Below are 23,756 nucleotides of genomic sequence, written 5' to 3'. Positions count from 1 at the left end.
CTTAATGGGCCTCGTCGGTGAGGTCTGGTTGGTATCCTTCAAGGAACAAGAGAGCAAGGAGGTCCACTTGCCTTTTCACTTGGGGTGAAATACCCTACAAAACAATAAATTGAGAAATACCAAGTATAAAGACTTTAGTTTAACTCCAGAGATGAGATCAACCCCAACCCTTGTGCTCGGATATATTTTATTAGAGTTATCAACATTACAGAATCTGTTAACTTCTACGGAACCGGTCCTAAGAGCCATCATGAGGATCCACCTCGTGGTGATTAGTCATTGCATATTTATTTTTAGGTTATGTATTGATACAGAAATATCATTGTCCTTCCTGATGACAAAAGAGTTGGAAGATCTTTCGGCATGATTGAAGTAGGCAAAAGGAATCTTATCACGTCTCCGTTACATTTGTAGCTCAGATTGTTACATTAACCTATATAGTGGCATTGAAAGTAAAAAATATATATACCGTATGTATCGGCGTATAACACGCACCTGTATTTTTCCTCTTTTGTGGTCTAGCACTCGGTGTGTCAGAGCAAAGTGCTGCCGGTTTGCTCTGACTCATTACTACATGCCGGAACGCTCGCGGTACTTCAGTGACATCACCCGCGCAGTCTGGTGTGTAGTATTGAGTCAGAGCAAAGCGCCAGTGCTTTGCTCTGATACACTGAGTGCCGGACCGTATAGCAGGCAGCTAGGATTGCAGCCCCGAAGTTTCGGGAAATAAGTGCGTGTAAATAAACGCTGATGTACGCTGATAAATGCGGTATTTGTATAAGAAGTCAAGGGAAAGTTTATATTACAGAGAGCAGCCACCCTAATGTCCCTAGTCGGTTGCATATTGTTGTGGGTTGGTTCAGACAGCCTTTGTAATGGATGGAGGAGAAGAGAGATATCAGAAGGATAAGAAATGTATTTGCCACATTTTGCCACAGATGTCAGCTTCTGGGACTAAGTAGTTCCTTAGTGTTAAACCAAATTTCCTAAAATCAATCACACTGATTGACACAGTCCACCAGGCCTTCGTTGGTCCATCTTTTCACCCGTGATGTCTCCCTGATATTTCTAGTAACTCAGAATGTGCTATAAGCTCTGCAGAAATCATGCTACCACTGGAGTGCGTGTGTAAATGGTGATCAATGACTTATCATGTTTAAGTCATGGTGATGGATCATTTTGAAATACTTAACCTTGTTCCACTTATTGTAAACACATGAGCATTTCAAAACATCAGTTGGAATGAATAGATGTTTTTGAAGAACAGGGTATGAAGGGCCAGTTTAGTGATTTAGAATCTGCAGCCCTGCAGCTGCCATCCTCCTTTTGTGATCTAACAATGTGTGCTACTGACTGGCTGCTTAAGGCAACCAATCAGTGGCAGGATAGTGCCCCCATTGACATAAGTCGGAAGGCTTTCCATGCTCTCTACCCGCAGCATTCCCAAATTCCTCCATGCATATGGAGGGGCGGAATGACAATGTAAAGGATCCACACAGCTATCAAAGTGCATATGATCTAAAATATAAAAAATGCAATATAAAATACATGTTTATGGATGAATGTGCTATTTATTTTATTAACATTAAACTTTATTGAAAGAAAAATGAACTGATTTTCACCCCCCCCTCCGTATATATATGCTAGAGGGGTTTGCGCATCTCTGTGACAATGAAATCTGTATAAAACCAATGAGAATGCATTAGTCACTTATGCCACTGTTATTACAGACAGCCTAAAGGACAAGAAAATAAGCATTAGAAGCACAGTTTGAATGAAGCATAATCTTGCTAGTCAATGTACCAAAAAAAAAAAACTTTAGCTCAGGAAAATATGTAAAAAAAAATCGATAATCCTGCCACGGCAAACAATATAAAGCCATATATTCAAAACCGGGAACATTCCATAGTAGGCTACCTGGAGCCCGCCAAGAGGTGGGGCTAGCTCTGTGAAGGGGTGGGGCTAGTCTGAGACAGCCTTTAACGATTAGGGAGTAGAAAGGGGGTTGGGCGTGGCCAAACACTACCCCCCTTCCCAGAGAAGAATAGAATCTGACCCAGAGACTCCGGGTCAAACTCACAGTCCCCAGGTATGCGTATGTTCTCACTGTAGCGATCTCTATATGGCTATACTGGACAGGTATGGCCATGGTTTCCTGGATATGGTACGTTCCTCAGAACCTGGTGGGATCTAGATCAGGCATATCTCCAATCAACTTAAAGAGAAAAAAGTTAAACGTTGAATTCATCAGCTGGCATCTATATCATCTGGCATGGACCCTGTTTCCCTTAGTACTTGGCAAGCACCTATCACTTGTCCTTGCTATGATTTTGCAGGTTGGCATGGGTTTGGAGGCAGAAGGCAGAAGAACACTGTATCCATGGAGGCACATAATGTAAAGTGTCTAGGTTCACCCGGGCTACCACAGGCTTCTTGTATATCTTCCTTGAAAAAAGCATGTATTTAGTTCTTTGGAATTGTGAGACCTCTAATGGATCGTCGGACGCCATTGAGCACCACCTTGAAGCGCCTGGCTTATGGGCAATAAATGTTCTATACCGAAAAAAGACTATATATGTATATATATTATATATGTGTGTAATCACTATGCCTGTTTCTTGAAGATACATTATAATGCCAATGCAATTTGAAACGCTTATGACATTTTGCCTGATTCTTATTAAGACATAGGCTTTTAAATACTCCTGTTGATGTTATGTCTCAATACAGTCCCAAAGGTTTCATCCACTTATTTATACGCTCTTTTCGACAGATCTCCTGCTTTAATTTTTGTTTTGTATCTCCGTATGCAGCATTTTGTTGCCGGCCTCCCTTTGTGCGGTTATTTCTATGTATTAAAAACATAATCTAATACTTATACGTAATTACTTAAGTCTTAACTTCTATGTCAAAATGTATCTGATGTGTCGCTGTTTTCTTTGTGTTTGTTTTTTTGTTTGTTTAATCTACAGAGGCTTTACATTTTCTAAGGCATTTCTTCTCTGTCCTCCAGCTATTCATTGCAACCGGAACGCAAATAATATTGATCATCCTGTCGGCACGGACAACATCAACCTGAACATCAAAGGTGAAAATTCTCAGTCGCCCTCTTTTAAGGACGCTTCAAAAGTTCCCGAGCCCAAAGAAACTTCCAAAAAACTGCAAACCGAGCCAGATGCACCCAAGGTAATAAACACCACGGGCGTGAGAGTGATGTTGAAACAAATCATTTAATTAGGCTAGCGTATTTGTTCTGTAAATACAAGAGGCACAGATGATTAGAATGCAAAACCAAAAGAGAAGTCCCGGGGTGAAAATAATTAGCGATGAAAAATAGAGGGGAGAATACGGAATTAAAACGCAGTAGGAATTTCTAATCACTCTCTCCTTAGTTGCTTCTTTCAGACTTGTTTCTAACTCTGACCGATGTACTCTATCCCTTTTTAATACTTTATTTTCCAATTCTGCTGTCCCTAAATGCACAGAAGTCAGTTGTTTGATATATGTATAAAGAACAGTGCTTATGAATATCATTACTTGTCAAGAAACCTAGGATATGATAAACATTTGGCCAATCTTGCTTATTTTTCCTGCTGTAAACCCCAATCAGTCCTTGGTCCTGTCCCATAGTCAGGATATCTTTATGCCTATTCCCTCCACTGCTTCTGCTGGGAGACTTTTCCATTTATCTACCACCCTCTGGGTGTTGCTGGGTGTATCAGTCTGCCAGATCTGAACTGATGGCCCCCACATCCCCGCAACAAACTTGCAAAAATGTTGGTTTGAGCAGGTCCTGTGCTGGCTTCCCTAAACCTTGCCAGAGGCGTATCTACCGAAAATAGCGCCTATGGCAAGCGCTGAAATTGCGCCCCTGTCCAGATATCTAATCCCTCTCCCTCCCTTATCACTCCCTAACCCCTCTCCCTCCCTTATCACTCCCTAACCCCTCTCCCCCTTTGTAGTTCTCACCTTGATGTCCAGCGACGGGAGCACGAGGCTCCTGCCTTCTTGCACTGCTGCGGTGCCCGCTGCTTCACTGCTGAGCGCCTTAATATGACGTCATATTTCGGCGCTCAGCACTGAAGCAGTGGGCACCGGGACGGAGGCAAAGGCCTCGTGGAGGAGAATGAGGGACGCCGAGCGGTTGCTAGGCGCCCCTCTCTCTCCTCCGCATAAAAAAAAAAAAAAAAAAAAAAAAAAAATGGCGTTTGAAAGCCGCTCACTGGCACCCCTTTCAAATGGCGCCTATGGCAGGAGCCATAGGTGCCATACCCTAGATACGCCTCTGCCTCTTGCAACGTACCCAGCTCTGTGCTCTAGAGACCCCCTCTGTCCCATCTCTCTCCTCACCAGCACTGACCCCAGCCAGTGCCTGCTCAGTAAGGAGTAGGCTCCTCTCCATATTAGCAACGTCCCTCAGTGTTGCCAGATGCTCTCTTAGATCCAATATCTTGGATCTCCAAGTAGGCTACTTGCTCACGCTTCTCAGAACAATACAGCCCCTGGGGCACCTTCTCCAGTGGCATTTCCCACCATGAAATCCCTGATGTTACAAAACAATTTAAACAAAATTTCAAGTAAACAAGCGTCCTTCCTTGTTTTTTAACTCCTTCCTGGCTCACCGGTTTTTGCACGTTGAACTTTGCACTTAGAAGGTTCAGCGAGGCTCAGGGTTCGCCTTGCAGTCCTATTTAAATAGACAAGAAACAAAACTCACACAAGCTACAAGAGGTAAAGATATTGCGAGTGATCTACCTGTATTCAAGCAGGGATTTGGGATCTCTGAATAACACTTTTTGTTTTATCTTATGCTTTCTACGTTTTTCCCACCACCGTTAACCCCTTGCCTGCTGTAAAAAAAAACAAAAAACCACGCAGAATCAAGAGTTGAAGCTGCTGGAAACCAGCATCTTTTTATTCCTCAACGCTACTGCTAGTAGAGAATTAATTGGAAGTGTAAGAATGTGTACTCCCAATGCCTGTGCATGCGCAATAGAATAAGTAATACTCTCTTCCAAGGAGTGGCTGGGAAAAGCAGACGAGCGTTTGAGTTACACTGTGCATTTCACCGAATGTAAAACACGTGGCCATTAGCCAACTGTCCCTTTAATATGTGACCGCTCATAATAGGGTAACGGCTAACAATCATTTTAATGAAATGATGATTCTGTCAATCTGCACTTGATGATGCATCATAAAACCCCAGTCCTCCCCGCCACCATCGTGCCAACGTGTTTAATTGGTACACCTGTTGTTTGTTTGTTCCAAGAAAGCAAACGGAATGGTTTCTAATTTTGGAAGCCCGCTAGGTTGAAGGGAAATATACCGTCATCTGCGTCTTCGCACAGACTGATTGATTGAAACCTGTCTGCCTTTTGGCTCCCTTAATGCTGATTTCATATTCCGTTAGCAAAGCCAATCGTTTTCCAAGTTTCTTCATCTTACATTATCCCTAGCAAAAACAAATTAGAAACAACATTAAAAGTACATCTTTGAGCAGAGTAGAAGTTTAGACCCCCTGTAATGCTATTATTTTAACCCCTTAATGACAAAGCCGATGCTCACAATGCATTATCACCAATGGGTTAAGGACAACCTGTTATTATATATAATATGCTAGCAGTTTGGTCAGGTGGATTCAGAGAGAAGCCATCTCCAGCTAGGAGACTGATGGGCTGAGGAATGGTGTCTCGGCGTCTCTTCTGTGTCTCGGTGTCTCCTCTGTGTCTCCTCTGTGTCTCGGTGTCTCTTCTGTGTCTCGGTGTCTCCTCTGTGTCTCGCTGTCTCCTCTGTCTCAGTGTCTGTCTCGGTGTCTCCTCAGTGTCTCTCTCTGTGTCTCCTCGGTGTCTCTCTCTGTGTCTCTTCGGTGTCTGTCTCGGTGTCTCCTCGGTGTCTGTCTCTGTGTCTCCTCGGTGTCTGTCTCTCTGTGTCTCCTCGGTGTCTCCTCGGTGTCTGTCTCTGTGTCTCCTCGGTGTCTGTCTCTGTGTCTCCTCGGTGTCTGTCTCTCTGTGTCTCCTCGGTGTCTCTCTCTGTGTCTCTTCGGTGTCTGTCTCGGTGTCTCCTCTGTGTCTGTCTCGGTGTCTGTCTCTGTGTCTGTCTCGGTGTCTCCTCGGTGTCGAACTTTGATTTGGAGATATGCTGTTGCTGTGTATGGCAAGAGCAAAGACTTGCTTTGTACTGCGTTATATCCACTGCTGTTTATTATCACCAAATAAACATTGAAACTGAGCTTCATGGCCTGGGCTTCATTTACCCCAGAAGACTAACAGAAAGGGATATTTGTCACAATATATATATATATAGTGTGTGTGTGTGTGTGTGTGTTCTAGTTCTGTTATCTTAGGGCAATGGAGGCCTCCAGGTCTGCAGCTAAAGAAAGTTTGTTGGAACGAAATGAGATGAAACCGAGTCTTTGTCAATGCCGACCTATATTACTGTATACAGCGCTGGGAGGGGGGGGTTATTACTGTATACAGCGTTGGGGGGGTTTGTAGCTGTATACCGCGCTGGGGGGGGTTGGAGCTGTATACTGCGCTGGGAGGGGTTGGAGCTGTATACCGCGCTGGGGGGGGTTTGAGCTGTATACCGCGCTGGGGGGGGGTTTGAGCTGTATACCGCGCTGGGGGGGGTTGGAGCTGTATACCGCGCTGGGGGGGTTGGAGCTGTATACCGCGCTGGGGGGGGGGTTGGAGCTGTATACCGCGCTGGGGGGGGTGGAGCTGTATACCGCGCTGGGGGGGGAGTTGGAGCTGTATACCGCGCTGGGGGGTTGTCGCTGTAGCTTGGGATTTTCCCATTAAAGCATACTCAACACCCTTGCTTCTCTGTCACCGTACACATTTTCCCCAAGCTGCTAATTGAAAGAAGAGTAAGCTCTGATACATAAAGAGATTCTTAGAAACAGATGCCTGTCTGTTTTTGAGACGCTGCAGCTCTCTTTAGACTGAGGTTTAGACGTATTGAACATAGGAATATATTAATGGATTACTGGCTCGCTGAAAACCATTTGGTTTTATTGAACGCCACTTACCGTAGAACAAATTATAAAATTTGCCGGTAATTGCAATTGGAAAGTTAATGACTCTCTTCCTCATCACAAATGGCCGGTATTTTCTTGGTCGTGTCTTTTCCAGTAAACATTGACTTAATTCAAGGAAGTAAATAGGGTATCGGCAATAAATGGATCGGTTTAATTACAGCGATGCATATAAAATGCTGAAATACAAGCTGGAAAACATTTATCAAATATCTTAACTTTTCCTAAGCAGCGCTTCTGACTTTTTTTTGTAAAATATATATTTTTTCCTATTATGGTTTTCATTACATGTGAGCTCGGCTTTAAAATGTTTTTTATAAATTTTCTTTTGTTATTCTTAGGGATATTCAGTGTTTAGTGGGTTTTGGGGGGTTCTGGTGTCGACACGGACAACGACGGAATCGGTTAATAGTGAAGGTTAATGTTTAATGAGATCAATAAGCTTAACAACTTTGACGCTGGGTTGCTCGTGGCAAATTCTTTTGTTTTTCAAGTTTCATTGTAACTGTACTATTGATCTGAAAAACGTTCCGTCTTTGCCGCTGTCTCGCTGATCGCTGCAAACACACGGCTTCCCGTTCCTTTGGCGGCTGCGGAGACTCCTATATGTGTAAGGAAAAGAGGAGAGGAGGGGGGGTTCGTATTTCAGTCCAGTCGTTCCTCAAGGAGGACACATCTGTCATCACTAATGTCTTTTTGTGCTTGAATCTGTATTTAGAAATGTGTATGTGTATTAAAAGATGAGTATGTGCGTATGTGTGTACGTCCTACATATGTCGCTGAGACTGGTCATTATTATTACTTATTATTATCAGTGTATCTGTGTCTTTGTGTGTGTGTGTGTGTGCCTCTTACATATGCTCCTGAGGAATTTGGGTAAAACCTGACGAAACGCGTAGAGTGTGAGTGGCATTTTTTATTTGTATTATTATTTTGGCACTAATTGCCGGATACGGTTATCTGATGCTGTTTTGTATCCGCCATTGTTGGTCTCCTTCAAGTTGTTATACAACGAGCAGCCTGTTTTCTCCCATTCCATCTATAGAGTTGGTGGAGTTTCTGCCACGTCTGGTAACCCCATTCCTTATATGCGGTTAATACTTGAGCTGGTCTCAGGGCCATTCATTTCGTGAGTGTATTTTAACCCCTTAAGGACAAACGGTTGTCCTTAAACCCATTAAGGACAATGCGTTGTGAGTCTGTAGACGTACAGGCTTTGTCATGTAGACAATTTTGAGCTATGTTTTTCTTCTCGTCCCTCTTATGTGTGTCCATATCTAAGAGACACCCAGCCACGATATTTTGTTTTAAGAAGCATTTTGAGTGACATTAGATGCCAACTCTCTGGTTGTAAAATTGGAAGCTCACTAGCGGGACCCTCATAAGGCTAGGTTTCCACTTGGGTTTTTTTTCTTTTTTGCAAAAACACCCATAATAACGCCAATTCAGCCACACAGCGTTTTATTAGTTAAAAAACGCTGCGGCCAGATGTTAGCTGTTCTTCAATAGGAAATCGCACAATGCCATATCCACTTGGCATTTTTCTGTTTGGCGTTTTTTCTGTCCTCTTTGGCGTTTTTCTGCTTTTTTTGGGCTCTGTGGCAGTTTTTCAAAATCGCAGCATGTTGACACTCTTAGGTAGAAGCTGCAGCTCCTGGACTGATCCATGACTGGAAAGCATGATCATTGGTTAGACCTCCCACCGATCCCGCTCTGGAATTCGCAGGTTGAAAGTATATCGCGTGTAAGAAGATGCGTTCGGCTGAACTGAAATACCGTTGGGACGGGGCAAAGGTACGAAGGTATCTGGGGAATGTGCAGAATGCCCCGATACGCCACGGAAATGTAAAGGGACCTCCTAGCTATCATATGGATTATAGAGAATATGATGGCTGATTAATGCCTTTTAAATATTTCATCCTATTACATAAAAAGCTATGGATGCTTTAGGTCCTAAATTCACATAAGAAAATCTGGATGCAACCTTGCTTCCTATAGACCCTTCTAACGACAACCCGTAAAGCAAAAGTGATTTTTTTAATAATTTGGCCAATTATTTTGCTTTTAGCTACAAATGTAGATTTTAATACGGCGTGTAGAAATCATAATTGGAGATCTGTTATTGACCCGCCAGGTAAGGTTCATGAATCTTTAGCATTAAACTCTCTAAACTCTTTTCTCTCTGTTAGAAAAACAGTGAATTACATTGATAGGACATAGTTTGCTTTTTTTTACTTTAATTTGTTGCGTTACAGCCCAGTTTCTACTTGTAATAAGACATAAGGCTTTGTAGCCAGCAACTTGTTTTGTATCTTTCTTGAGTTAGACATATTTCTCAACAAATCCATTTTAGGGTAATAGCTTTTCATGTTTATTCCGATAAATGTCATAATGTTCTGATGATACGAGGGCTGCACCTTTTTTGCAAAATACTTTTATTTTCAGTACTCTTTTTTTTTTTTTTTTTTAATTTATTTTTTTATTTTATTATTTTTTATTTTTTTAAGCCTTTCTTTCACACCTCTCTGATTATCCACAACATCCATTAACCTAAATGAGCTCGTCTGCTTCATTTTTTTTTTGTAATTTATTTATAGCCCCCTTAAATTTTTATATGCTTCTTTCAACCAAACAAATAAATAAATCCTAATGCTGTCAGTCTACCTAGTTTAATTTCCATTCTGGGTGCTTAACGATAAAACTTGGACAGAGACGAGTCTGGATTTTAAATGCTAAATGCCCTGGATTCCTAATGGGTAAAATTAGTTTGCTCATTTTAATTAAATGGATGTTCCCCAGTACAGTTTCCGAATGTGTTTTTTTCTGATTTCTGTAGGCAGTTAAATAATTATAAATATAAAACATTTTCGGAGGATGTATAAGTGTTTCAAAAGTGTTTAATTATGTGCAGATTATCTTGCATAGTATGATTCTTGCAGATTTGTAAATGACCTTATTGCTCTTAAATTTTAATCCTGATTCTCGATAAAGTAGTCTACTATATTTGCCTTTAAATTACATTTTGGTAAAATACACTATGACGAAAAATATGTGGTCACCCTTTCCTTATTATGGGAGCCATTTCCATAGACAAACATTGGCTGTAGAATGGGCCAAATTGAAGATCTTAGTGACTTTAAACGTGGCCATAGGATGCCACTGGTGCCACAAGCCAGTTCGTGAAATGCCTCCCTGCTAGATCTGTCCCGGTCCACTTTGTGGAAGAACTTGACCAGCCGCACAGAGCCCTGACCTCAACCCCAATGGACACCTTTGAGAGGAATTGGAACACCGATTGAGAGCCAGGCCTTCTCGACCAACATCAGTGCCTGACCTCACAAATGCTCTACTGGATGAATGGCCAACAATTCCCACAGAAACTCTCCTATGATGTTGGAATGGGATGTCCATCAAGCTTGCATAGGTGTGAGGGTCAGGTGTCCACATACTTTTGGTTGTATAGTGCACATTATTCCTCTTCTAAATGCCTTACTTAAATAGCTATAAATGACAAACTATCTAGAGGTCATTGCCCATCTTCAATGCTTGCATTTTGGATCTTTAAAGGAATACACCCTTTTGCATCATAAATGATAGGCTGTAGCCAACTCAGTTTCAGCTCTCATGCCTCGTAATAGCATATTCCCAAATTTAAGCATCGGCAGGGCTAAATCCCTGCTGATGTATAGGAGATAAATTGACAGCCTAAGCTCCCCCTTCTCATAGGGGCCAAATGTATGCCCCCAACCTCAGCTATTTCAAAACAAGCACTTTTACATTATAGAGATTTAAATGCCTGAGCTTTTGGTGACCAGGGTTCCCCCCTGGTCACAGAGACTCGAAGGTGTCTGTAGAGACCCCAGTGAGAAATCTCTAATCAGGTTTTCCTGCCTCTGATCACACTTGTTAGCTCCCTGGTTCACCTGTTTCAAGTGGAAAGACCCTGTATCGGACCTTTTTTTTTTTTTGTGGAAAAAATATATAAAAATTAATTTAAAAAGTGAAAAAAATACACAATAATAATCATCTGTACTACCCCTCTCCCTTTGTTTTTCCAAGATTTTTCACTATATTTCAAATATTCAAATATATTTTCAATACTAAAAAAGGATTTTATAATTGAATATAGTTTAAAAACGCCATATTTTTTCCTGCAAAAAACTATAATTTGGGTTGGGTGCGCTTAGAAATAGGGAAATTACCATTGAACAAGGACATAGAAAATGCTGAGTGAGTTACACAAGTGTAAAAGTGTCTTCGTACTAAAGGGGTTAAGTAGAGGAGGGTTCACCTTATAGGTCAACCCCCAATAAATGTACAATATTGGGGTATTCTGTATTTTTCTAATGGAATTTAGAGATAATACAGTACATTTAGTAGGTGGTGTACATTTTTGCTTTGATAAAGCTAACCAAAAGACAAAGACAATAAAACATAAAATCATCTTTCAAATACAATGTAGGTTATAATGGAATTATGGTGTCCTATATAGTCTGATTATCCATCAGATCTATAAATAACTTTTTTTTTTTTTTGTTCAAAAAAAAGAATTTTCACACAGAAGGATTTGAATAGGTTTTGTAGAGGACTTGATGCAGGAGCTTGTATTAAATATACCGATGTAGCCCTGAAGGAGAATGAAGTACTATTCTTTTTAAATAGTTAAGAAGCAGCGAATGAATGAGATGCTTGTACTTAATTCCATTTCCCATTGAACCTGAGCTTTTCCACTGTGTTGAAAAATGCGGATTTTCTTCCCAAAGCAGCAGCAAACGTTAGGGGTGGTGGTCTGCCCCGGGTGCCACTCATCGGTTTGGCCGGGGGCAGATGTCTAACGCAGACCTGCAGCTTACCGCTGTGGAGCTCTCATGTTCTGCGCTGTGGAGCTCGCATGCCCTGCTTCCCCTGGGCGAGAAAAGAGTTTCCTTGCACAGTGTGCGGGCACCGCAGGGTAGACGTTTGCAAGACATCAGTGATGCTTGGTGGAAATAGACAGAGGACACATGAATCTCTAACTTGGCTGCAGAAAAAAACTACAGCCCTTTCAAGATTTTCCCGGTTCCTGCATACTGTATTTGCTTGATTATAAGACGACCCCCCCAAAAATTTGAATATTCATTTACAAAAAAAGAAAAAGCCTGAATAAGACGACCCTATAAGAAAAAAAGTTTTACTAGTAAACATTAATTCACTTGGTAAACAATTTTTTTATATTTAATAAAAACTATGATTGAGAAAAATGCATTTTGGTTTTTATTTCCTTTTATTTGCCAATCAGCCCCCCGTTATGCACATCTGCTGCATGGCTTGCTACTCTGCCCCCCAGATATGGCTTATACCCCCTATATGCCCCCTGATTTACCATTGCATCCCTAGACTTGTCCCCCGTGCTCCAGACTCCCTAGTGTCAAGTGGGGGCAGCCAATGGACGTCTGCGCGATGTGCGCGGACAACCTGCGCTGCTACCCCTGACATCTGCCGGGCTTCTATGACTGAGCACTGGAAGGTCACGCTGGTGTTCCGTCGTAGGAGCCCCGGCGGAAGTGCCGGCAGCAGAGGAGGTTGTCTGACGTTCACCTGCTGTCAGGGAGGAGGATCCAGGTCCCCTGCAGGGCTGCGGGGGATCTGGATCTTAGTCTTGTAGTCAGACCTCTATTTGAGGTCTGAATATAAGACGACCTCGAATATAAGATGAGGGGTATTTTTCAGAGCATTTGCTCTGAAAAGAACCTTGTCTTAGAATCAAGCGAATACGGTACTTTGGGAGAGATTTTTTCCTATCATTTGAAAGAAGTTGATTTGTTTTGAAAGCTAAATGTCATATATTTTGTTAAATAGATTATTTAAAAGCCCTTCGAGATAATTTAATTATCGGTGTATTTTCTTTTGGATCAGAGATTTGAATGGAAAGAAATGTATCTGTTCTGGTGCTTTTGTCACACAATCTAAAAACTCTAAATTTAGATTATCATAAATGTTTTAACGCACATAATAAATATATATATATATATGCATGCAAGAAAAAGTAAGGGAACTCTTTGGAATTACATGGGTTTCTGCACTTCTGGTAGCTGCGGATAAGACGTGCACATTGTTTAGGAGGAATTTTAGACCGTTCCTTACAGAACTGCTTAAGCTCAGCAATATCCCTAGGATGTCTGGTGGGAACGGCTCTCTTGAGGTCATTGGACAGCATCCCTCATGGGTTAAGGTCTGGGCTCTGACTGGGTCGCTCCAAAAGGCGTGTTAGGGTCACCTAACATTATCCTGACATTAACCTGTATCATACCTGGATAAACTTGGGAATTCATTGTCCCCTCGATGACGAGCTGTCTAGGCCCTGAGACACCAAAGCAGCCCTAAATCTTGATGCTCCCTTCACCATACTTCCTGTTGGGATGCGGTGCCCTTTTTATATCCTTCCTGAACATTTCAACCATAGTTTCATCAGTTCAGCTCTAAAACGCACCTCCAATTCTTTTTTTATTGATTGGACTCCAGCTTTCCTGACTCCAATTAGCTTTTGTTGAAGGGATTAGCCTAAGGGTTCACATATGTTTTTCAATGAACACTGTGAATGTTTTAATGATATATTTAACAAGGACAATACAATAAATGTTGTGTTATTAGTTAAAACAGATTGTGTTGGTTCATTATGGTAACTTAGATGAAAATCATATCACATTTTAAGAGAAATATATACATAAATGCTGGTAATTGCTAAGGGCTTCTATATAATCTTCTAGACGTGAATATAGCAGATGGTTATGAATCTTCAGTCAAAATGTGTTGTCTGCTACAGATCTAGTTTATTGTGTGTTAGTTTAACGTCCATTGAATCGAGCACAGGATGGTGGTGGTAGTATGCTATTTGATATATCTGTTAGTAAGCATTTTTTGTTTTATTTACCATATCTTTGTTCAACCACGACTTCCCTTTCCCATGTTTAGTGTGGAAAATTATATATTGTTTTTCCAAGGGCAGCTAGGGCTTTCTCTTAATATCACATTTTTGTATAGTCTTTTATTTATTATGAATAATAGTAAAAACTGTACATAGGTCTGAATTTCGTTACAATCTCAAACTCTATAGATGGATCCTTGAACCGAATAAGAAAACCCCAGGGTTGCAATTCTTCAGCCTAACAGTCACATACCCCATTGGTTGAGCCAACAGGTACTCTAGATGGGTCCTAGTCTATAGATGAACCCTTGGTCTGAGCTGAATAATGAAACATTGGGGTAGCAGTTCTTCTGCCTAGAACAGTCACATACCCCATTGTTGAGCCAACAGGTACTCTAGATGGGTCCTAGTCTATAGATCGATCCTTGTACCGACTAAGAAAACCCCGGAGTTGCAATTCCTTAGCCTAAAACAGTCACGTACCCCGTTGGTTGATCCTCCAGGTACTCTAGATGGGTCCTAGTCTATAGATGGACCCTTGGTCTGAGCTGAATAATCAAACATTGGGGTAGGAGTTCTTCTGCCTAGAACAGTCACATACCCCATTGGTTGAGCCAACAGGTACTGTGATGGCTCAACTCTAAGATCCAAGAGCTAAGAGAAACCCTTACTGACAGTCCAAGATCCGGCCAATGGGTCAGCAAGGCAAGATACAAGGAAGTCCAGGTAATGGGCCAAAAGGCCGAGTCAGGTGGAATTCTAGCACAGTCCAGATATCAAGCGAGAAAGGTCGGGGCAGGAGGAAATGAGATTGAGGATACTGGTAACTCAATAAGCCAAAACTGCACCCAAAAGATCACCAAAAGGCAAACTACAAGGGCGATGATACGCATTTCTATCGGGTTTAAATAGTCCTGACAGATTGCTGTGACGGTGCCAATAATCTACCCATTAATGCCATTACTAATGTTTATTAAGCACATACCATTAGCATTATGAGCAAGGATCCAATTTCCCATCCTCTTTGTAAGGCAATTAAAACCAAAGCCGGGTATGCATTATGCATAGACCTCTAGATGTATGAAGTGTATGGAAAAAACATTAAAGTACCGTATTTAAGGTGCATAGTTCCTAAGGTCACTTTTCTTATCGGATGGAATTCCCGTAGCGGCTGATACCGCAATGATTAAATACAAATAATGTAAAATAGCTTTACAAATATCTAACGCAAACATGATCCAAATTAATGATTTTCTGATTATTTTGTCACTTTTTGCAGACTGTGATTTATGTTCTTTGCCGTAATGGACCCAACCGTATATCAGTTTATATAAACATTATTCCATTACAGCCCCCAGATTTCATTGAGCTTTTAAAGTATTAATTATCCTCCATCAATGTATTGTTTTCACATCTTCCCAAACTATTTGCTCATTTGTGTTCCCGCAGGATTAGGGTTTGCATGGCAGCTTTTTCTTGCTTGTAGACAAGGCAAAATTATTTTTTCTTAGGAGCCTTTTAACCATTTCTCTTAACACTTATCTTAACACTTATCCCATCGTATACAAAAGGAAGTCTAGGTATGAATTCCAGAAACAGACAAACACAGGCACTAGGTACTTGGAACTGCATTCTGAAATTTAGGGTTACACCTGCGGGGCGTTTGGGTCAGTTTTCTTTTCCTTTCTATTTGCTATTTGGAGGTGGGAGCTCAGCTGGGTCACGCAACCCCTTTGGAAGTAGAGCAGCAGCACTTGTGCAGAATTTCACATAAACTGTTTTACTTGCGTTTATTTAGTCGGAAACTTGTCAACGTGCCCAGGTTTTCCACTGGCCGGGGTGCATTTAGATTGCAGATGATCCTAGGTGCCAGTGGTCAGTTCTCCAGGAGAAGGGCATTGCAGGAAAGGCATGGGTGTAGAATTGGTAGGGTTTGGAGAGCATATGGACTGAAAGTGGTTAAAAGCGTGCATGGGCAAAATGGGCAAGTCTGGAAACGGCCACAAGTAATGCTTCTCTCTGCCCCCTAAAACACGACACCATAGACCTTGGCTCCCAGTGATAGCTGGCTGGTCAGGTCAAGTCGAGTCTTTTTTAAGATCATTCAGTAGGAACCCATGTTATCTATGGTTTACACTTACATTTCTGAATATTTTGTTAAATTATGAGTTTATCCACTGAACCCTATGAAGTTGCAAGTTAAGTAGGGGATTCAGTACCCATTGACATTACTGGGCATTCAGCTGGTAACCTCGTCACTGTGTGCCTTGAAAGCTCGCTCTTCCTTGACTTGACTCCTTAACCTGTACATGTTCACACTAAAAACAGTGTATGCTACATAATACATTGGGTTTAGGGCAAGTATAATAGACTTAAAAATGCATAAAAATGACTGGAATGGCCATTTAAGCATTTTTTCCCCAAGGAGGCTGGGCTTATTGATACAAAGACAATGGAGGGATTCTGGGTCAATTGTTTCTTAACCTGGTCCAATCCCTAGAAATACCAACATCTAAACTGTTCATGTGCAACTCAACTCAACAGAATCCAATGCTCTCCGTGGCAAACGGTGATGATTAGCGATGAGCGTGATTATTTTAAATAGAATGGCGTCCTGGTCTATTAATGCTAAACTCAACTTTAAACATTAAGGACCTGACATATATTTTTTAATGACATATCATTTATATCTGTCATATTTTTACAAATGGCCGAATAGCTAAATCCTAAAATTCCTCCCATTTTTAACGGGACCAGTGTGACATTCCAATTAATGAGCTTTCTATTAAATACACTAAGTGAGGATCAATATCAGATGACTCCCTTATGAGTTTAGCAAAGAACCAATTTCATGTTTCCATGAAGAGATTTTCATTTGCAACATTTTATTAAAGTCTTTTGATATGAAACACTATTAGAACCATTTGGTGGAATTTGAATAGACTTTGAACCACCGAGCTCGGATAATCTAAAATTTGCTTAATCTGCCTTCCAAGGTACGAAAACAGCAGATTGTGGATTTGGAAAATATTACACTCCAATTTTACAGAGACGTTGGGTTGGCAAGATAGCTTAGTTCTTAAATTACTTTTCATCCTCCCACCAACTTAAAAAAAAATAAAAAAAAATTAGCATTTTCAATTTTCGAGAACAATGGGTACGCATGCATTTCCATTATGTTTTTTCAAGGTATAAAATTTTATCGCTGTTGTAAATTCTAGCAGTTGTGAGATTGTGAAAGGTTTGTCCTGTTCTGCCTCTGCTTACCTTCCAACGTCCTTTACTATCGCACATCCCTTTATAATCAACGCCGAATATCTCTCCTTCTGCACACCTCAGATTCTCTCTCTTTAAAAGAGCAATTTAATATACCGAAAGTAATGACTATTGCACCGTTTCTAAGTGAATCTTAATTGCCTTTTTTTTCACTGCAACAAATCCCCTTTAAAATCTACATTTATTCCTATTATCTCGGTTTGCCAATGAAAAGGCTTCTCCTGTCCTCCTGCATTTATTATTACCCTTCTTTGATATCAATCTAGTGACCGTAGATTTTACATTAAATATTTTTTTCACGGGAATGCTGATATTCTATGACAAATCCTGGTTCTTTGTTTCACCCGATCGCTTAATTGTACTGAATTGTGCGTAATATCTGCAATGCGATACGTTGATAAGAAACAGCGGGAACCAATTGGGTAATGTAGACCCCTACTTTTGTGTTTTAGGATAGCTTTACGTGGCTTCTGTACATATTTATACTACCTCCACTGAAAACCTACTCCAAGTACCTACTCCGTTTTATGTAAAAGTTAGACATATATGACGGCAGATAAGAACCATTTGGCCGATCTAGACGGGTGATTTTTTTTCTATTGTAGAGACCTTTGATATTGTATTAAATTCTTTATGTTTATCCCCATTCATGTTTAAATCCCCTCGCTGTATTGGCCTCTGCTACTTCTACTGGGAGGTTGTTTCACTTATCTACCCCCTCTCAGTAAAGTAAAAGCTTCCTTATATTACATTAATACCTCCGACCATCTAGTTTTAGATTGTAGGATTTTATTCTAACGTTTCTCCTCCTTTGAAATAAGCGTCCTTTTCTAAGTCCCTTTAATTATCGAAATGTTCCCCCTCTTTCTTGTCTCCTCCAAGCCAAATATTTTGAGGTCCCTTATTCATTCCTGATATTTTTCATCCTGCGAACCATTTACCAAACATATATTGCTTTCATAAAGCATATGTCTTACTGTTCCAAATCCTATAATTTACACTAATATATACCAAATAACCCTACCTTTTTTGTGACTTAAGTATAAGATAAAGAATTTGAGGGAGTTGATAGATCCACTTTAAGAAAGTGTTGATTCGCTCTTTTTTCCTACTTCTCGCCATCCATGAGCGGTTAGCCTTCTAGTATTTATCACGATGGTACATTTATACCATACGAGAAAGGTTTGAGATGGACTCGCCGAGGAAGAGCAGCTACAGAGGAACAATTCCATTGATGAAATGTGAGGCTAATTTCCTCGGCACAAAGGAAGCAACAACCCCAGACGTACATTTGACCCTCGTGGGCCTGGTCGGCAGGGTCCGGTTGGTATCCCTCTAGGCACAAGAAAGCAAAGAGGTCCACGTCTGGACCACTTGTGGTGGGCCTACCAGTATTTATAAAGATGGTACATTTATAGTATACAAAAAAGATCTGAGATTAACTCACCGAGGGCATACAGCCACTTAAGAGCCTGTCCTACGGTGCGTTGTACCCCTGACATATGTTTTATGGACCTCGTCAGTGGGGTCCGGTTGGTGTCCATAAAGGCTTAAGAGAGCAACAAGGTCCATGTCCATTTCTCGAGAGCTAAATCTAGCGGAGATACACTGTAGGACAAGCTTTGAAGCATCTGTCCATCCTCAGTGAGTTTATCTCAAACTTTTTTTTGTATGGTAAGATTATACACTTGTTTAAAATGTTACACAAAATAAAAACCTGTAAAACGGGTGTGAGTGTGTATCACACAATGTGATGTGCTTAAAATGTAGTCTAAAAGAAACGCCCTATTTTAAACAACAAGCTAAATGGCTGATCGATGTAAATTGGCTAGATCTCGATTCTGTAGTCGTAATTTCAAGATAGAATTGCTCAGTTTTTTTTCCAAAGAATGTAAAATTCCAATTGACAATGTGTTACTATGGTAACCTTTAGCAAAGGTACAAAACCTGATACTGATTTTTGAAAAGAAATTCTTGATATTTTAGGGTAAATCGTGGTGTTCTAAGCACAGTGGAGGTACAGAATCAATCTATCTACCTATCTACTTTTTCTTTCTTTTGATTGATATGGCCATAGAGCCAGTTGAGGTTAGATGTTAATGGCATCACTTAAACCCAATTGATTGATGATAATTAAAATATAATTTCATACGCGTGGCTGACAGATATCCGTATCGTGCTGGTGACGCGGTAACACCTTAATGTCTATCAGCATTTTACATTATGTTTTTTTGTATCCTGAATTTATGACTACAGAATCTAGATTGCCCAGAGGTCATAAACACCTAAGAATAGCTAAAAAGTGTTTATTCTGCCGTTTAGATTTCTTTGTAAAATGAAAAGATGCTAAAAGAGAACAGATCTTTAATTCCAATGTAATTGTGCCTTGTTCATTAATATGCCATTAAAATAAATAATTTGGAATAATAAATGCTTTGAGCTATTTTATGTTTTAATTTAAAAAGTTTGCCCTGCGACAATACTTGGAAAGTCAGATATTAAATCAGGCTTCTTGTTTTTTTTCCACTGATGTAACCTTTTTGTTATGTTCCTCACCACTTTTATAGTTGTTTACCGAAGCACACTTTAGCTATATAAAGAACTGTCTTTCTTGCCTGAAGAATAGCATTATATCTCTTGCCCTACTTTTGATTTCACCAGACACTGCAGTGACTACTTATCACCAGTAGGTGGAGACACAGTCTGCACAAAATCAGGCATCAGCCAGAAGCCTTGGCTTCCTGCATTGGTTGTTCAATTTTTAATCAGCAGGTGTGAAAAATCCCATGCCAGGAAAATAATTTCTTATTTTATTTTATTCTTTTCTTCCATGCTAAAACTCCCACCAAATTTCTATCAGATAGCTTTTTTTTTTGTTCCCTGGAAATGTTATATATACTAAAATTAAAAATGAGAATGGCGAATAATATATTCTTTTTAAATTAAATTCTATGCAGATCAATTTTTAAGATTTTTGCCATTTCAGAGGGTGCTACCAAAGGTTAAATGCACATTTCATTGTTTTTTGGCAGATTCAACCAATGTCTGCTGTCAGATCTGTCCAAACGCACTAAATGTTGTGTAGCAGATTCCCAGATCATGGCAGTGCATTGTATAACAAATTCTTTTAATTGTTTCTATTAATATTTTTTATGTTTTTAAGCTGATTTATTTGTGGTCGCATACATTTTTTTAAGGGATAAATACATTTTTATTTTATTTATTTTGGATAATTGGTTATCAAAACAAGGTTCCCTGCGCGTCACTTTGCCTTGGTATTATTGGAAAGTAACGTAGCCTTCAATGTGTGGGTTATGAATAATTACTTTTGACCAATAGTGTATTTTAACCTCCCATGGACGGATTTGTATGAATAGTTCAGGACGTGGTGACAGTCATTTTTTTGTTAACTTCGTCAGAAGTAGCCACGATTATCCCAAGTCAATTATTTGTTACCATTCATCCCAATATTTACAATGGCCAACCAGGTATTTGGTGAGAGACGCAGCCTGGCGTGGGGCTACGTCAAGACTCTTTATATCATTTTATTACCTTTTAATTGGAATGGCATTACATCTACACCTTAACTCCTTTACTTCTCTATGGACTTACAGGTACGTCCACCAAAAAGGTGACAGGATGCTCTTTAAGACGTACATGTACGCCCTCGACTCTCCCCGAGACAGCATCTGCTTGCTGGCGACATATGTGTTGCGACGGCACTTGGTGCACCTTTACAATATGAATGCCCCATCACTGAAGGGCATTCCCTTCTTTTAAGTGTCAATGTTGACCCCTGCTGGAAGGACTTGAGAGGAGCGAAGAGACCCCCGAAGGGTCTATCCAGACCCTGCTGGGATCTCGTGATTGCTCTGCCTGATCCCAATGCAATATCATAAACCAAAGCCATACAGCTTTAGCCATAAACTCATTAAGCCACTTGTATCAAAACATACAATACAGGCTAATATGTAAGGGATGTATGTATCTGTCTAGAATATATAAATGCGATCAGGCAATGTATTAAACATGAATTAAAACGGAATTAAAACTTCCTTCCATTGCGACATGTAATCTAATCACCTAATCAATCTTATTATAGTATCGCAGGGATGTCTTCTGATGTCTGCTTTCTCCAGCAAACTAGGTCAATCGTGACAAAGTTTCCGTGGCTCCCATAATTTCAGATAGAAATAGTAAAAAAAACCAAAAAAACAGTTTGTAAATCTTTAGATAAGGTACGCAAAACAATATGTCTAAAACCATTATTAATCCGCTTGAGATCCAACATTTTTAATAAATACCCATAATTGTAATGGAATCACACAGAACATTAATCTTTTTTTCTTTTTTTTTTTTTTAAATATAAAACTAAGTCCACTAATGGAAGCGTTTATGGCATCATTTTAGCCATATAGATTTCTAGATGTGTGGAATGTGTGTGACTGACAGTGATGTGTGTGGTTGAGATGTACATACAGCGTGTACTAGTATGGCTGAGAGTGGTGTGAGTGGTTGAGATGTGCATACAGCATGTACTAGCATGGCTGAGAGTGGTGTGAGTGGTTGAGATGTGCATACAGCATGTACTAGCATGGCTGAGAGTGGTGTGTGTGGTTGAGATGTACATACAGCGTGTACTAGCATGGCTGAGAGTGGCGTGTGTGGTTGAGATGTGCATACAGCGTGTACTAGCATGGCTGAGAGTGGTGTGTGTGGTTGAGATGTGCATACTTTTTTACTCTTTCATTTTTAATGTTAATACTAAGCACCCTTATGCAGATCCATGTTTTTCTTCTCTTGCATTTAACATTTCATAAAAAGAATTTAAACATGGTCCAGATAATAATAAAAAAAAATAAAAAAAATCCGCCTGTTTGCCCTGGCAGCATAAACGGTACAGGTAACCTTTTACAGGTGCCTGCGCCACGTCAGAAGTTTTGCTTTGGGTATGATCGCCGCGCTCGTCGAGCATGCGTGGCGGGAGGCTTGGGGTGATAAAGTGCTATAGTCACTCTTCTCATGTCGGCTCCATCCATCTTCTCGAGCACTTTGTATCCTCTCGTTTAGTCTATTGGCTGACATTGCTGGTTAATGAAATGCTAATGAAATCGGAACCTGCTGTTGGTTGATAGACTTGCTTGTCTATTAAAAGAAAGATGAACTATACTTGTCCAATGGCTTAAAAATATGCATTAAATAAATTAGATGTCTAAGGGACAAGGCAAATGATCCCGGCCGGAACGTACGCAGCCTGGGTGGCATGGATGGGTTTCTGTGCTCTTTTGATACCGGCAAACCGGCTGAGCGCAGAACGATACAGGCAGAGGACGCCGTGTGTCGGTTTATAGAACACGATATCACGCGATTCTCTGCCTCTCACTTATGGGGGTTTATAAACAAAATAGAACAAAAATCATATTGAGGGGTAGAATATGATTTTATATATATATATATATATATACATTTTTTTTTAATGGTATCACATTTATATTTTGTGCTCTGAAACCCCCCACCCAGTTCATTATTTTAGACCTTAATTTAGTATTAAAAATGACAAATTCTATTTTCCTAGCAAGTTTTCAACCAATTGTCGGACATATCCCATGAGTCAGGGGGTCATGACGTGGGGTGGTAGATAAGTTGAATGTAAACCTGTATAAGATAGACATATGGCTATCCTGAATCTAAGATGAGATCGCGGACTGTGTTTAATCTTGATATCCCGTTAGCCTACACATATTATGTATACAGAAAGAGAGAAAAAAATCAAGCAATAATATGCAATTTAGTGGACAGAAACAGAATTTAGCATATGCTGCATATACCTTGTCGTATATACCCATCCATTTTGTCATTATTTACTAAATGGAACAACGGCTTGAGTAGTTTAGAAGTAAGTCTATGGATTTGCCCCGTTCCTGCTGTATGGTAAATTGTCTAAATATGTATACCTGGCTTATTTTAATGAAATAACCTTACTGATTTTTTTGGAGCCACTATCTCAAGAAAGGCAGAAACCAGTGCAGACGCGATAATCATAAGGTTATATTATTTAAATATGTGCGTTGAGTTAAATAACGTCAGTTCATCTGCTTTGTAGACAAGCTCTCTATTCGTTTTAAAATGGACAGATACCCCAATCTCCGCTCTGGAGCTTTGCAGCTGCTTCTTTGGTCTTTTTTTGCCTCTGTTTTGGTGGGCGACCCTCTCTTGGCAGGTTAGTTGTGGTGCCATATTCTTTCCGTTTCTTAAAAATAGATTTAATGAAGCTCCGGGGGATGTTCAGCCTTATTATGTTATGACAGCTCCATGGTCTTCATAGTGCCTTTTGCTTGGTGGTGTTGCACACTCTGGGGCCTTTCAGAAAAGGTGTATATATAAACTGAGGTCATGTGACAGGTCATGTGACACTTAGCTTGCACACAGGTGGACTTTAATTATGTGACTTCTGAAGGTACTTGGTTGCACCAGATTTTATTTGGGGGCTTCATTGCAGAGGGGGCAAACACATATGCACGCACTACTTTTCCCTTTTTT

The 23,756-nt window shown here is 40.3% G+C and overlaps 1 protein-coding gene across 1 annotated transcript in view; it reads left to right on the top strand.

The window, feature by feature from the left end:
• Nucleotides 1-23,756, top strand: part of SAMD12 (sterile alpha motif domain containing 12) — a 143,768-nt gene that overhangs the window by 15,560 nt on the left and 104,452 nt on the right. Inside the window, exon 2 of the mRNA XM_053466407.1 lies at nt 3,014-3,186. Coding sequence (XP_053322382.1) covers nt 3,014-3,186 — 173 coding nt within the window. The remainder of the gene's footprint in view (nt 1-3,013; nt 3,187-23,756) is intronic.

This window comes from Spea bombifrons, chromosome 5 (assembly GCF_027358695.1).
Source record: "Spea bombifrons isolate aSpeBom1 chromosome 5, aSpeBom1.2.pri, whole genome shotgun sequence".
Taxonomy (NCBI): Eukaryota; Metazoa; Chordata; class Amphibia; order Anura; family Pelobatidae; genus Spea; species Spea bombifrons.
This window is presented reverse-complemented; position numbering and strand designations above follow the sequence as displayed.